This window comes from Passer montanus, unplaced genomic scaffold, assembly GCF_014805655.1.
Source record: "Passer montanus isolate IOZ18808 unplaced genomic scaffold, ASM1480565v1 scaffold45, whole genome shotgun sequence".
In the NCBI taxonomy this organism is placed as follows: domain Eukaryota; kingdom Metazoa; phylum Chordata; class Aves; order Passeriformes; family Passeridae; genus Passer; species Passer montanus.
The window spans coordinates 4,262,422-4,277,475 of NW_024369373.1; the positions used below are offsets into that span (position 1 = coordinate 4,262,422).

Genomic DNA, 15,054 nt, shown 5'->3' on the forward strand with positions numbered 1-15,054 from the left:
CAGGGTGTGTTCTTGCCTATTTTTTATTGAAAAGTCCTGGTGAGGGAGTTGGGATATGAGGAGAAAATGTGCTTAACTCAGTTCCATGCCCTGCTGTGTTCTTCAGCAGCTGAAGTGCCTTGAATAGTTTGGAGTTTGTTTGCTTATGGAAAGCTGGATATCTTGAAATGGGTAATTCTGTAGGTATTTGGGGAGTTGGGCTCCTTGAACCCTGCCTGAGACTCATGGTGGAGCTGCTACACAGTCTTGGCTCAGGGCTTAACTTGGCTTGAAATGTGCTGTCTGGGAACAGCTGCCAGTCCTGGAATTGTCACTCTTGTCCTCTGCTGCCTGCACTTGGCAGGACAGGTTGAGGAGCCAATTTTGGCCCCAATCAGTTGGGACCAGCAGTTGTAGCAGGTAATGCTTGATCTTGCCATGTCAGATCAGACTAATGTTGGACATGGTTTGTTGGTGTTACCTGTGGTAGCCCCTTAATCCTGTTACTGGTTTTGATTTGTACAAATTCTTTTTCCAGGCTTGTTTTTCTGCTGTATCTTCAGTTTGCTGGAGAGTTGGAGAATGGGTAGGACAGTGGTAAAATCAAGTATTTAAAATGAGATCATTTGAGAGGAGGTCAGTTTTGTTGTCCCCAGATATATCATGTATAAGCCTTTGAGGATGTTCCTGGAGGAGATGTCTTTCTTGCCTTGATAATGGGCTGGTGCTGCTCTGGGAATTGCACTCCCCCAAAAAGAGGCATCCCCAGGCTTTTCCAGCACCACAGTCTGTGTCCCTGTGGTAGGCACAGGGTGGGTGACAGCCATTCCCCCACCCCAGACACAACTGCAGCTCGCCCCTCAGCTGCTGCACTGGCTGTGCTCCACATCAAGGCTGCTTTGTGGATCGTGGGTTTTTCTCCCTCAGGGTGTAGCAAACCATACTCAGGTGTCTTGGCAAAGTTCCTAAATCAGCTGAGCTGTGCCTGTGCTCAGATTGAGCAGGAGAGAGCAGTTCCTGGCAGCCAGAAATAAACTGGTTTGGTATGGTTAAGACAATGAGCACATAATGCTGGATTACTTGTGAAATCTCTAAAATTTGAGACAGCAAAACATCTGTTGTCTTGCAGCTTTTGCTGTTCCCAGGAGCAGGCCAGATGGATTTAGACCTAGTTGAAAAACTAATGAAATGTAGCTAATGCCCCTGCAGAGAGGCAGTGAGTCCTGGACCTCAGAGGAGATTTCCTTAATGGTTCTGTGAAATGCATAACCTCTGCTCTTGGGGTGGAGGGGAGCTGTGACTGCAGCAGAGGACACAAAATGTGGGAGTAAATCCTGTGTAATCCTGCGGAGACAGCTGCCAGTGCTGTGCAGCCAGGCAGGAGTGCTGGGATGTGGGGGAACAGCGCCTGGCTGAGGGTTCCAAGCACTTCTGACTGAGCCAGCTGGGTGTTATGGGGAGTTGGGAGTTTGGGGTGGCCCTGACCCTGTCACAGCCCTGACCAGTGGGTGCCTCTGGTTTCCTGAGACCCGGGGAGCAAACAGAGACAACTGAGGCATGAAAGGCACTGAGGCAGCTCAGCTTGGAGAGATGTCAGTGTAACAGTGAGGAGGGATGGCAAGGACGGGGACAGAGCCTGGCTGCCCGTGGGCATGGCCCTGAAAATGAGGGAATCCGGGTTAGACAGAAGGCAAACACAAGCCTTGAGTCTCCCAGGGCCAGGCTGTCCCCTCTGCTGGGACAGAAGCTCAGAGAGCAGAAGGGGCCTTGAGGCTTGTGGGTTTAGGAGGCTGGGTTTGCCTTGGCTCACACTTCAGGCTCTGGTTCTGCTGCTGGTTTAGCTCCTCTGCATGCGCTGCAGCACCCTGTTCAGTGTGCATTGTGTAGGGCTCCCGAGGGCAGGCAGGCTGTGCAGTGAAAGTCCTCTAAGGCCCACGGGGTGGCAAAGTGAGAGCAGGATAAAGGCAGTTCCTCTGCTGCTCTGTCCCCTGATACACTCTGGCAGCTCTAGCTGAGAGCACTTCTCTGTCTCCACCGAGAAACAAGTTGGAGGAAAATGTACAACTGTTTTTTTTCCTCAGCCCCTTTTTTTCTTGTTGTGCAAACTCCTAACAGGCTGCTTGCTTGGGGAGCCACTCAAGTCCTGTTTGTCACTACAGATGTGGTCCTGTCTCAGCTCTGGGAACATAAAGCTCATGAGAATGAGGTTGCTGCTGAGCAGATAAGCTGGTGCTGTGTTTGTGTGTGGTTTCCTCTTTTCTCTCTTTGTTTCATTTATGCACTGACTTGCCTGCTGTCCCTGTTCTCAGCAGCCAGGGCCATGCCAACAGCTGTGCAAGTGCCCAGCTGAGTGTCACAGCCTCCCTCTGCTCGCTGTCCCGTGATCCATTTCTAGCTGTGGTTCTGGTGGCATTTGCAAAGCAGTGCCCACAAACCGAGACTCCTCAGAGGCCACCCCAGCACTCCCCCACTGTCACCAAACGTGCCAACTGCATCTTCATCACCTCCCTCCAGCCCTTCTGCTGCACAGGAATAGCTCTTGAAATGCCTGCTAGTGCTCAGTGTGGTGTGAATTTCGAGTGGAGTGATACCAGGGGGGTGAACCAGCTCTGGTGTGACAGCCCCTCTCAAACCTGCACTGAGTTCACGTTCAGCTGCCTGCTGGAGGGTTGGACAAATCCTGGGAAGTGTTGCTGCTGGGCCCATGTCTTGTGTCTGCTCAGTGGCCTGTGCTGCAAAAGAACCTCCCCAGTTTCTTAGAGTAGCACTGAAAGTTGTATTTGCTGCTCTTTCAGCCTGGATTTGCCAGTGCCGCAGAAATGCAGCTGGCTGCACTTCCAGCTGCCCTGGGCACCCTCAGCTGTGAAAAGCCTGGGCTGATCTAGGGCCACCTGTGTGTGCCAGCTTGTTTTCTTTTTAGAGGTTGTTATGGGTGATACTGGTACAGAAGAGAAGGAATTGATTTGGCATCAGGAGAATTTGGATTTGCAGTGGGGGAACCCTCTCAGGGGGTCAGGACATCACCCATGGACACTCCTTGAGATTGAGAGCCCTCACTTTATCATGGGATGGTGGATTCCAGGTTACTCCTGCTTTCTAAAATTTTGAGAGTAACTTGGGTAATACCAATTCTATTTGGCATCACAAATCTGTATTCAAACATTGCATGGCTTTAATTGATTTAACTAGTTTGTATAATAAAAAAATATAAATAAATCTAATAAATAAATAAAAATGAATCTTGTTTGAATGTTATTTGTCTCAATTTTATAAACATCAGGCAGATGGGAGCAGGGGTCTCTGGGCTGGCCCCACTGCCATCCCAGGGCTGAGCTGCTCTGAGTCCTGGCAGTGCTGCTGGGCCCATCCTGCTGATGGGTGCAGCCAGCATACCTGGAAGGCTCTCAGGAAGCATCTGCAGGGTAACTCCAAATGTTTTGGTCAATGCAGCACAAAGATTAATGGCACTGTGATGTACCTCTGCCCTGGACAACGTGGGGAAAAACAACCCCAGTTGCAGGACAGTACACAGCAAGGTGGTGAGTACATGTGTGCGTGCACGGCCTTCAGATAAAGCCTTACACAGCAAGAATTTATCAAAACATCTTCCAGTATCCCCTCTCCAGCTTGGATGTTTAACTTTTCTTTGGCGTATAAAGCCTGCCCTGCCTCCTGCTAGCCAAAATTAACCTTTCCTTAGGCTTTTAAATGTGACCTGTCTTGTCCTAGCCTGACCTTGCACTGGGAGGAGGGTGGGCTGTGGTGTCCCTGCTGCCCCGGCCTCTGCCTGGTTACTCCAGGACAAGGATGCTCACAGCATCTCTGTGTTCCACATGCTTTTGCTATTGTAGGCAGAAAGTCTCCAGCCTTCCTGTTCCTGCTGGAGGTCAATGCCCAGCAGTTCCCTGTTCACCTTTTCTCTGGGCTCTGCTTGCCTGCTGACAGCAGACTCTGCAGCCGTGCTGGGGCAGGGGAGCTGCCCCCTGAGGGGGCTGGGAATGCACTGGATCTACCAGGACCAGCACAATGGGGCTGGGGTCTTGGACTTTGTGCCTTTATCTACCCTGGTGACAAATACCCCTGTGTCAACGTGCCAGCTTTCCCTTTCCTCCATGCTGATGTGAATTGCTGCCCTGGGCAAAGGAGCGGCTGTGTTCTCCTGGGGCTGCAGGATTCCCTTTGTGCCAGGCACTGGCCACTGTGCCCACACCCCTTCAACTGAGAGGACAGAAAATAAAGCTGTTAGATGGTTAAATCCTTTTGAATTCCAATCCTTTTGTACCATGCCCGGGCTCTGTGCAGCTGCCCTGGGAAGAGCTCTCCTGGCCGGGGCAGCAGGGATGCTGTGGCAGCTGAGGTGATGCCATGCGGGAGCTCTGCTGCTCGAGCACCCGCTGCCTTGGTACGCCGTGTTTCCAACCATTAGCTGCTCATTGATAAAGCACTTTGGGCTGGCAGCAGGCAGCCTGTCCATGGCCACCACGCTGCTCTCCTGGAGAAGCCTGGAGGAAGCTGCAGATGCTCGGGGTCAGTGACCGCGAGTGCCTCCGTGGGGTACCCGAGGCCGTTCACTTTCTCAACTCAGGAAGAAAACAGCACGGCAGGGTGGGGGCTGCTGGACAGCAGGGACCCCGCAGGAAATGTGCTCACCCTGCTCAGGGAGGATGAGGCATCTGCCAGGGGCAGGAGGGAGGCTGGCACCTCGCCTGGCTCAGGGCACTGAGGCTGCTCCTGCAGCACTGCCAGGTTCTCACCTGTCCTCCTCCCTCTGCCTTTTCTGGCAGAAAGGTTCAGGGGAGCTGTTGTGAGCCTCCTGTCTGAAATAACCCCACTGTGTTTTGTGCTGGGGGGTGCTTTGGGGTTGGGAGGGGCCCCAGCAGCACTGCAGGGGTGCAGGAGGGCAGTGGCACACAGGGCAGGTGTGCAGAGGAGTGGGTGTGGACCTGGCTCTCTGATGTGCCCCAAACAGCAGCTGAGAGTCTGGGTGCATGGAAAGCTCTGCCTTGGTGGGATGGTGGCAAATCAGACTGTTCACAAACCCAGACAAGAGGCAAAAAACATCCCAGTCCTGTGGTCACTGAGCTTTTTGGGGTGTGGGTTCACCCAGTGGGAGCAGGAAACACCCCCACCCCAGGAGTGTGCCTCAGTTTCCCCCCAGTATGTATAAAATCAGTGGAAGCAGGAGCAGTGAATGATGGAGGCACCTTTCAAACAGGGCTTTGCTGGGCAATTACTGCAGGAACACCAAATAAGGAATATTTCTGCATGAAGAAAAAATGATGAAGTGGCTTGAGGCAGCATGTGAGGCTGCTCCCTTGACTTTATCCTCCCCCACTCTCCATCCCCCTCCAGCTTTTTCCACCCACCCTGGCGTGTCTGTCCTGAGTTAAAGCAGTCTTGGCAGGAGCACCAAGCCCTGCAGCCCAAACTCCTGCTGAGGGAGGAAGGCAGCGTGCAACATGACTGGTGTTAAGGAAACTATAGGAAGATTAGGAAATGTGTGATGAGTTTTGATAAGTGGAGGAAGCAGGTCATGTCCTGCTGGGGGTATGAAAGCAGCCTCTGCCTCCGTCAAGAATCACTTGGTCTCACCAGCTCTCTCTGCTCTGGCTGAGGATGTGCTGGGCTGGCAGGATGATGCTGGGCACCTTCAGCCTCTTGCTGGGGCTTGTCCACGCAGCAGCAGCCTGCGAGTTTGGGCCCTTTCCCTACAGAGGCACGGGGATCGTCTGCAGGATGACCAAGCCCGCGGCATTGCTGTGTAAGTGCTGCTCCTGGGGCTGGCTTTGCCCCAGCTCTGCCACAAATCAGGGGCAGATCAGCCAAGGGAGGGGGTTTCTTGCTTCTCTGTCTCTTGTGTAAGCACCTGCCTGGAGCACAGGCTAAAGCAGGAGCAGGCAAAGGAGCTTGAACATTGTTCTCAGGCCAAGGATTTAGCGCTGTTCCTGCTGGGGCTTGGCATGATGAAAGAGCTTGAACAAATGTGTGCTTGATTGCTCTCCTCATTGCAATCTCATCTCTTGGGGTTGGTGTGCAGAAGGGGGGGAACAGGTTCTTGCTTGCTGTGGGCTTATTTCCAAGGATTTGGGAGCTTTGCAGGTGGGGGAAGAACTTAATTCTTCTGTGGAGGGTGGGAACAGCTCTGTCCTGTCTCATGTGACAGTGGTACATGTAAAGAAAGATGTATTCACACTGGGCTGAAGTAACAGAGGGCATTTCTGGAAGGAAAAAGTCCTGTAAAGGCATCTGCCCGAGGCTGAGGCTGGAATGGGCTGCGTAAAATCAGGAAAATTGACTCAGAACCTTTTTCAGAATTTTTTCTTTGTAGACCTTGGAGCTGACTGCAATACAAGTAAGCAGAAACAAAGCAAAGCACTGGGGTAAAGTCAACAGCTTGTGTGGTGTAAGGATGAGCACAGCCTTGCCCTTTCCAAAATCTGCTCCTGAGGTGTGTGAAAGCTGGCCACGACTCCCTGGGACAGCTCCCACTGGTGGCTGGGACAACTCGCTGTTGTCCCTTGCTGCCATCAGCTGTGACAGTTAGGGATTTTAAATTTTTTTTAAAATTTACTCTGAAACTACCTCTAGTGCTTCATGGATCCAGCACACAAGCCTCAGATAAAAGCCTTCTGTAGTGCTTTAATCCAGAGTGCAAGGTGGCTTTGCAGCCAGGACAAATTGCAGTTTGACATCTCTGCCCTTTTCTCCCACCGACAGTGAACCGGGAAACGGCCCAGGTCATCCAAGCAGCCTTCAGGAACACCAAATTCCCAAACATCACCGGGGAAAGGTCCATGCGGCTGCTCGGCCGGGTGGCCTACGGGCTGAGCGAGTGAGTGCCTGTGGCTGACAGAGGGGACCAGAAACTGGCCTTGGAGGCAGCTCCGAGCCAGCAGTTCCTGTGAAAGCAAAGGTCTGGGCTGGGGCAGACACGGTTCGGGATCTAAGCCTCGCAGACAATTTGCAGGTTAAGGTTTAGGCTGCTAATGTGTTATTTGGGATTATTGATTTTCCCAGCTGAGTGGGAAGGCAGCGTGTAGAGCTCATGTCTGACAGTGGGGATGGGGAGTAATGGCCCTGTGGGCTGGGGCACCTGTGGCCACCCATGACAGATGGTGCCCAAGCCCCTGTCAGCAGGATGTCACTGGGCTGTGCTTTGTGACAAACCAGGCTGGCTGTCGCTGTGTCACTCGCTTTTATTTGGGGACCACAAATCCAGTGGGGTACTCACAGAGCAGGAGAGCAGACTTCCTGCCCTGACCACAGCTGCACAGGGCACTGCAACAAAACAGGGTTGCATTGTGTTGTGACTGCTTTGTGGGGAGAGTGGAGAGATGAGAATCTGAACTCCGTGTCACTGCAACAAAACAGGGTTGCATTGTGTTGTGACTGCTTTGTGGGGTGCTCCCGGGGCGAGTGGAGAGATGAGAATCTGAACTCCTTGTTTTCAGAACGCTGGTTTATTATATTATAATATATATATATAATATTAAAATACTACCTTAAAACGATACGAAAATAATAGAGAGAAAAGGATTCATCAGAAAGCTAGAAAGAACAAGAATAGAATGCATAACAGAGACTTGTGAGTCTCAGAGTCCAATGCAGCTGCATCTGTGATTGGCTGTTAATTAGAAACAACCAACATGAAATTATTAATTAGAAACAACAATCACAGCTGCACCTGTTGCATTCCACAGCAGCAGATAGTTATTGTTTGCATTTCTTTCCTGAGGCCCTCAGCTCCTCAGGAGGGAAAAATCCTAGCAAAGGATTTTTCGTAAAATATCCTGGTGACAGCATTGTTCCATGTTTCCTGTTTAAATAATTCCAAAACCTTGTATCCAAACATTGCACAGTGCACCAAGGCTGAGGCACAAGCATCACTGTCGCTGTCCTTGTGCCTGGCCCTGGGATTTGCAAATCTGATTTTGTGGGATTTGCACTGGCACGGGTCCCTCAGAGACCCCATTGCCCAGGAATAAACAGCTCTGGGCTGGGGACAAACTCCAGCTCTGGGCTGGGGACAAACTCTTGTTTCTGTTGTTCCCAGCATCCAGGTCAATGACCTGTCCATCGAGAGGAGCGAGGTGGAGCTCAAGGAGGACAGTGCCATCCACATCTCCATCAGAAACGTGACAGCCCTGTTCAAAGGGACCCTGAGCTACGGCTACGCCGGGGCCTGGTTGTGAGTAGGGGCTGCAGCTGTGAGCACCACTGCCAGCCATGCTGAGCACCCCTGCAGCTCAGCTGAGCACCCCTGCAGCTGCTGAGCATCCCTGCAGCCCTGCTGAGCTCTACTGCAGCTGCTGAGCACCACTACTGCAGCTCAGCTGAGCACCCCTGCCAGCCATACTGAGTACACTTGTAGCTGCTGAGCATCCCTGCAGCGAGACAGGATTTTCTACCCCAGCAGTGTTTCTAAGCCCATCTTGCTTTCTGCCTTTCTGTCCCCACCTTGCATGACAGGACCAGATGGCCAAAGCACAGCAGTTGACTCAGCCTCTCCACTTTGTTGCTCTGGAAATTCTGAGTGGATAAAAAGGGGGGGTTAAGGCTCCAAAGTGTCACAAAGGCAGTAGTTTGCAATGGTTTAAAGCCCAAATGGCCAAAGCACAGCAGTTGACTCAGCCTCTCCACTTTGTTGCTCTGGAAATTCTGAGTGGATAAAAAGGGGGGGGTTAATGCTCCAAAGTGTCACAAAGGCAGCAGTTTGCAATGGTTTAAAGCCCACTATCTGCGATGGGCTGGGGTGGGCTGGGGGTTGGCCCATGGCAATGCAAGGCCAGGTGTGAGAGGTGTTATAAAACCTGTCAGGGAGAAGCTGCTCCTGGCTCAGGCTCCTGAATGTCCCCCTTCTGCCATTACAGCTTGCAGCTTTTTCATTCAGTTGATTTTGAAATTGAGTCTTCCATTGATCTCCAGCTAAACATCAATCTGAGTAAGTATGCTGCAATACCCAGACACTTTGCAATGTGACTAAATTCCCTCCCCACTCTGGTTTGTGGGTTGCACGTACCCTCCAGGTTCTGCTGGGTCATGTTAGGGGACAGCTGAGTCTCTGCTGGCAGGAGCTAGGGCAGCTGGCAGGTATCCACATGAAGAAGGGTGCCTGGTAGACCAGCAAAGTAGCCCCACCTGCCCCAGCTTGGCAGGGTCTGGAATCTTTTGGAAGCATCCCCTGGGAGATGTGGGGAGCCCTGGCTGGCCCTCTGCAGTGATGTCCTGCTCCAGGCCTGCAGCCCTCTTCCTTCTCCTCTCAGTTTCTCCTCTCAGTAACAAATCAGTTTTTGGTTTTTTTTTTTTTCTTTTTCCTTCCATCCCATGCAGTGTGCCAAAAGGACCAAGTGGCTCCTGATGCTTCAGACTGCTACCTGACTTTCCACAAACTCACACTTCACCTCCAAGGAGACAAGCAGTAAGTCTGACCCCTTGAAACACTGAGATTTATTGTCCCCCTGCTGGCCCCCAGATGCCACCCACCCAAAAGTGCAGAGCTCAGTGTGCTCCCTGTCTCACACAGACCTGGCTGGCTGAAGCAGCTCTTCACAGATTTCATCTCCTTCACGCTGAAGCTTGTCCTCAAGAGGGAGGTAAGATCAGCCTGGGGACTGAGGAAAGCTCTGTGTATGCCAAACTCTTTTCTTGCCCACAAGACAGCAGCAGTGACATGTTAGTGCTCATGAAAAATAAGACAAATAAGTTGAATCCGCAATAAAAAAGCAGCTTGGACAAAGTGAGAGCTGTTGCTGACCCTGAGGCTGCTAGGGACTCTGACCAACAGCCCCTAGACCTCAATGAGGCTCAGCTCTGCTCTACAGTGCAAAATCCTGCCCCTTCCCCTAATTTCCCTCCCCTCTTTTCCTCCTCCTGTAGGTGTGCAAGGAAATAAATGCTGTTGCTCAGACGCTGACAAATTTTATAATTGATTTAGCAGGTAAATATTCTTGGGTTTTCTTCTTTCTTTTTTTTTATGTACAGATTTTAATGTTTGAGTGGTAGCCACATCCATCAAAAATGTATGGGATCCCAAGCCCTCAGACAGCAGCAAAATAAACCTTACTAATGTTATGCTTGGATTTTTCTGCATCAGGTTGATCTTTTAGAATGATTACACAGATTCAAAGACATTTCAATTAATAAGGAATTTCTGTTCGGTGTGTACTGATCCGCTGTGCAGGATGCTGCAGGACCAATGTTAACTAGAACAGGAGCATGTACTGCAGTATTACGTATGAGGCTGTACACCATCTGGAGATTTCCCCACTCCCAAATATCAGGGAAAAGGAGTGGAATGAAAAACTGAGCATAATTATCCCAATTTCCCAGGGGAGAAAAAGAGTCGGGGGCTGCAGCAGGATCAGTGCATCCAAAGGAGTGGGAACCCTTGTGCCATCCCTGTGCTCTTTCATAACATCCCTGTCACCACCTGCACCCTAAAAGCGCCTGTCACAAGCTGTGCTCAGGGCCCTGTTTCTGGTGGGAGCTTTTTGTGTTTTCCCCCTGCAGCCAATTTTGTCCGGGACAAGGACATCGCTGTTGACATCTCCCTCGCGTCAGATCCTGTCATAAAAGCAACATACATCGAGTCCCACCACAAGGTAGAGTAGGCCAGGCTGCTCAGACACCTGAGCAGGTTTTCTGGCCGGGGTGTGCTCTGGGGGGCTTGGAGGGGCAGCTTCTGTGGGGCTGTGGCACTGCAGCGGGGCTGATGCCAACCTGCTGCCGGCCGTGCCCAGCCAGGCCTTTGCCTTGCCATGGAAATGCAGCCGTTGGCTTCTTCTCCTGCCTCCCTGCTGCTTGCCGTGGCCAGCACGCTTGTTTTCCTTTCCAGGGCGTTGTCCTGTACAAGAACAGCTCCAGCACGCTCAGTGACTCGGTTTTCTCGCCCTCGCTGCTGACCGAGTCCCGAATGCTCTACTTCTGGCTGTCCGAGCACAGCCTGGGCTCCCTGGCTGCTGCAGCCTTCCTGGATGGGCAGCTGCTGCTCACCCTCGGAGGGGAGAAACTGCAGGTCAGTCCCAGAGGGGGCCCTCCTTACCCCGTACATCATATTTTGGGGAGAAAGTGAGAAATTCACCAAGTACCGTGTTTTGGTGAGAGCTGGTTTCTGGAGAAGATGGAAACCTGCAGTCAGTCTCTTCGTGTGCTCCTGGAGTTGGTGTCTTCTTATCAAGAGGGCAGAGTTATTCCTTGGAGGGGTAACAGCAGCTGATAGGAAACTTGTCTGCTGAATTGTGGAGGGATGTGATTTTCTGGGGTTTGGAAAAAAGGGTGGGAGCTGGGGGAGCTCACCATGCACAGGCCCCACCTCAGTGCTGTGGCCTGTCCAGCCTGCACCAGGAGCAACCATAACCTTTTGTTTTTTGACAATCTCTTTCTGGTTTGTTTTGAAGGAGCTGTTTGAGATGGAGGACACAGAAGCGCAGAGGAAGGCAGTGCAGAGGGTAACTTTTTGTCCTATTCAGAGCATTGCATGTCAAATGAGGAAATTTCAAATGGATTCTGTTCCATTGTAACAGCTTGAGTCCTTCCCTTGGCAATGTGAATCTTGGGTGGGCCAGAGGGAGGAAAAGAGGGGCTGATGGAGAAACAATTGTGCTTTGCAAGGAGGATTTCTCCATCTTCCATGTTGGCACAGTTATTTGTTATTAGTTAACACAGTTATTAGCTAACACCTGGCTGAGTTACTTGGCTTGGGTGAACAGGAGGAGGAACTGGGGACTGCAAAAGGAATGCAGCTGTGTGATGAGTTGGCATGAGATTGGTATGGAAAAAGCCTGACTCATCTTGTGCTCCTTACTCGACCAGATTTTTCAGGGCACCTCCTACAATGACTCTGTGGCCAAGGTGTGGAGTCTCACCCAGCCCCAGATCTCCTTCCAGCCTGAAGGGACAGTGGTGAGGTCCTTGGTAGCAGTGGAGGTCAGCATCCTCCTGGCAGGAGAAGAGCCCCTGGTGGCCCTGTACATGGAGAAGGTCAGTTCTGGCACCTCCTGACTGTGAACACCTTGGGACAGGCTCTGTCCCAAGCCAGGAGCATCCCTGGTGTGCAGGACAGCAATGGCAGGGAGCCCTTTGGGAAGGGTGGGTGGCTAACCCACGGGAGGTGGAGAAGGCAAATCAGTTTCTTTTAACACTCCCATGTGTTCCTTAGACCTCTGAGGCTGGAAATGATGGTAGTGACCATGCTGGCTCAATGGCCCCTCAGCTAGGCCAGCCCACTTTCAGTGTGGTCAAAGCAGCAGAAAGCTCTGAGGAGCCCCCATGAACATTCATCTGACACAGGGTAGAGTCATTGAGATATTTTAGGAGAAAGGCACCATGGAAATGTATTTATTTTGAACTCTCCTTGTACCCAAATTCTAGCCCAGGTCCCCACTAGGAGTATAGCTGGATCAGAAATGGATATGAAGCTCTGAAGAATGTGAAGCTCAAAATATAACCTTTTTTCTATGTGGGCCTGTAAGAAGGGTCCTGATTACACTGTAATCCTCAAACTGCTTTATAGTGAATCTAAGGAAGCAGAAAAAAGAAATGCCAGCAGCTTCCCTGTCATGGTCAACATCACAGGAAAGCAGTGTGTTTGTCATGCCTTGTAGCTGTGGGCTGAGACACACAAAACCAACCCAAATCCTTGCCTGAGGGTTGGGCACCCTCAATTTTAAAGGTTAAATCACAGCTGAGAATAATTCCCTCAGCAAGTATCCCATGTGAGCAGGGTGTTAGAGGAAATATGCATGGCTGTTTCTCATGCCCCAAATGGTATCTTGAAATGCCTTGCAAGGATTGCAGAAGCACTGGACTAGAGGTGATCCCTAAAATTATGGCTCCTGGGATGAGCTCTGCTCCTGGACTGCTGAAAGTCTGGTTGTGATCTGCAACTGCATCACAAAATGTTCCTCTCAAATGAATGTTTGCATGCAGACAACAGCAGGACAATGAGCCTAAGTGGCCAGAATACAGAGATTGCTTTCTTTTTTAAATTTGGTTTACATTGGATTGGCTGCCTGTGGCAGCCCTGGCTGCCCTGAGGCTGTTCTCTCTACATCCAGGCAGATGTTGAGATGGATGGCACTGGGAAAGAACACCCTACAAAGCCATTTCCCTCCTTGTGCAGGATTTACAAAATAGCAAAAGTCCAGAGGCTGAGGCTGTGGGCATGATGGGGGAGTTTATTGCATGCAAGGGGAGAAGGAAAGTGCTGGCATTCTCTAGCAATACCTGGAGGTAAAGCCAAAAGGATGTTGAACTCTGGCTCCTAGAAAACAACCCAAAATATCCAAGTGCAGCTCCTTGCAATAAGGCTCTGAACCCTGCTGTTCTTCTCTCTGCAGGAAATCACAACCACCATCCAAGCTACCTATGCAGAAAAGAAACTCCTTCTGCAGCCTGTGGACTCCAGGTTGGTACTGTGCTCTCGTGAGAGTTGCCTCTTTTGGCCCATGTTTAAAAGCAGCAAAAAAGAGGATCTCTGCAGCTCTTAGTGACTTTTCTTCCCTCTTTTTCCCCTTCCCTTCAGTGTAGAGATTAAAGTGTTTAAATGCACAGCTGATCCAAGTGAGGTAAGTCCTAAAAAAAGAATTCTCTAAGCCATTTGAGGCTAAACAATGTCTTTTAAAGCATTTTGTATGAATTTTCTGGTTTTCAGGAGGACCCATCCATACAAAGCTTCCTGCAGAATATGATCTTGGTTGCTGGCATTCCAGAAGTAACTTCAAGTGAGTTTTCATTTGGGGAAGTGCCAACCTGCTCCATAAATTGTCTAACACCAGATCTCCTGAACCTGAACACTGAAAAAAATACATCAATAACACTGATAACTGAGAAGTGGGGGGAACCATATTTGTGGTTGAAATTCTGTTGAAATCTGTATTTGAAATTTCTGCTGGATACACTTGGGGAATCAGGAACCCTCTGCAAATGGCTGGGAGAAAGGAAAAGTGAGTTTTCTGTCAGGCTTGAGGCACAATTAGCTTTTGGCAACAGGCAGCAAGGCAGGATGGACATCCCTGTAACTGGATGGGTTTGCTGATTCCACAGGTATTGGATCAGCTCTGACCTCACTGATGAACAGCAAAAGGCTTGATCTCTTTGATATCATAAATCCTGAGATCATTACCAGAAAGGTAAGAAGAGCTCAGAACCACCCAGCTCTCGAAGCCCTTTTGGGACTGTGGCAAGAACTAAAATAATATTTTCTGTTCTCTCCCCACTTTTTAGGGATATGTAATTGTACAGCTTGACTTTGGCTTCCCGAGTCATTTGCTCCTTAATTTTCTTGAGAAAAGTTTGTAGAGCTCATCCCTTCACAGAGGAGCACAGGAGCTTGTGTACAACCAGAAAAATTGTGTCTGGACCAAATAAAAGATGAGTTGCTTTAAATCAGTTTTGCTTGAATTTTATTTCCTTTTCCTGAGAAAGGCTCTGGGCTCTGTGCAACTGTGCTTCCATGGAGCCTTTCTTCTGCAAAGATGTTGAAGTCTGCACCTCAATCCACACTATTTCTGCAGGATCTTTAAAGGCTTGTGCTCTTAGGAGTCAGGGCTGGGCTCTTGAAGTGCACAGACTTTGGGTTAACACTCTCAGGAAGCAGCAGAAATGGGTTTTGCCCCCTTTTGACATCTCTGTTGTTTTACATTTTGGAAATACAGCACCTTTCATTCTCCTCCTGGGTTTTACTTCCACCAAGAGCCTACTGATTTTGACAGAATCCAGCAAGTCAAATGATATTACCAAACTCCAAGTAAGCTTAGAACCAGTAATGCTAAAAGACCTGGATGTGACTGAAAAAAGTGAATGGAATGAGAATTTGCAGTGCAGTACAATAACAGAGATCTTGTGCCCAGGGTAATTTCTTTACAGACCCTGATGGTTCAGTGGAGAGCTCCAAACTGATAATGGCCATGTTGTTGAGACAGTGACAGCAAAGAAGAAAAAAAGCATTCAAAATTATAAGGAAATGAAAGAGATTATAACAGAAAGTTTAAGTGTCTAGTTTAGCATTAAGTTCCTTTTCCTTCCTATTACTGTGCAATAATTTATCTCAAGTGGCTCAGTTATTTTCCTGTACCA

At 50.0% G+C, this 15,054-nt stretch overlaps 1 protein-coding gene across 1 annotated transcript; it reads left to right on the forward strand.

Moving 5' to 3' along the window:
- Positions 1-5,467: 5,467 nt before the first annotated feature.
- Positions 5,468-14,367, forward strand: LOC120508023 (cholesteryl ester transfer protein). The gene is made up of 16 exons (XM_039721282.1): positions 5,468-5,740; positions 6,697-6,811; positions 8,033-8,167; positions 8,850-8,920; positions 9,310-9,397; positions 9,503-9,572; positions 9,856-9,916; positions 10,489-10,580; positions 10,814-10,993; positions 11,376-11,426; positions 11,791-11,958; positions 13,317-13,384; positions 13,502-13,544; positions 13,631-13,700; positions 14,023-14,108; positions 14,203-14,367. The coding sequence occupies exons 1-16, from the start codon at positions 5,596-5,598 to the stop codon at positions 14,275-14,277; spliced, it is 1,518 nt and encodes a 505-aa protein (XP_039577216.1). The 5' UTR covers positions 5,468-5,595; the 3' UTR covers positions 14,278-14,367.
- The last annotated feature ends 687 nt before the right edge of the window (positions 14,368-15,054 follow it).

Bases quoted from the DNA above. Each gene is read 5' to 3' on its own strand.
- LOC120508023 (XM_039721282.1), top strand. From the start codon at position 5,596: ATGTGCTGGGCTGGCAGGATGATGCTGGGCACCTTCAGCCTCTTGCTG. The intron at 10,581-10,813 runs GTAGAGTAGGCC...TTTCCTTTCCAG, and splicing joins ACATCGAGTCCCACCACAAG to GGCGTTGTCCTGTACAAGAA. The intron at 13,545-13,630 runs GTAAGTCCTAAA...TCTGGTTTTCAG, and splicing joins GCACAGCTGATCCAAGTGAG to GAGGACCCATCCATACAAAG.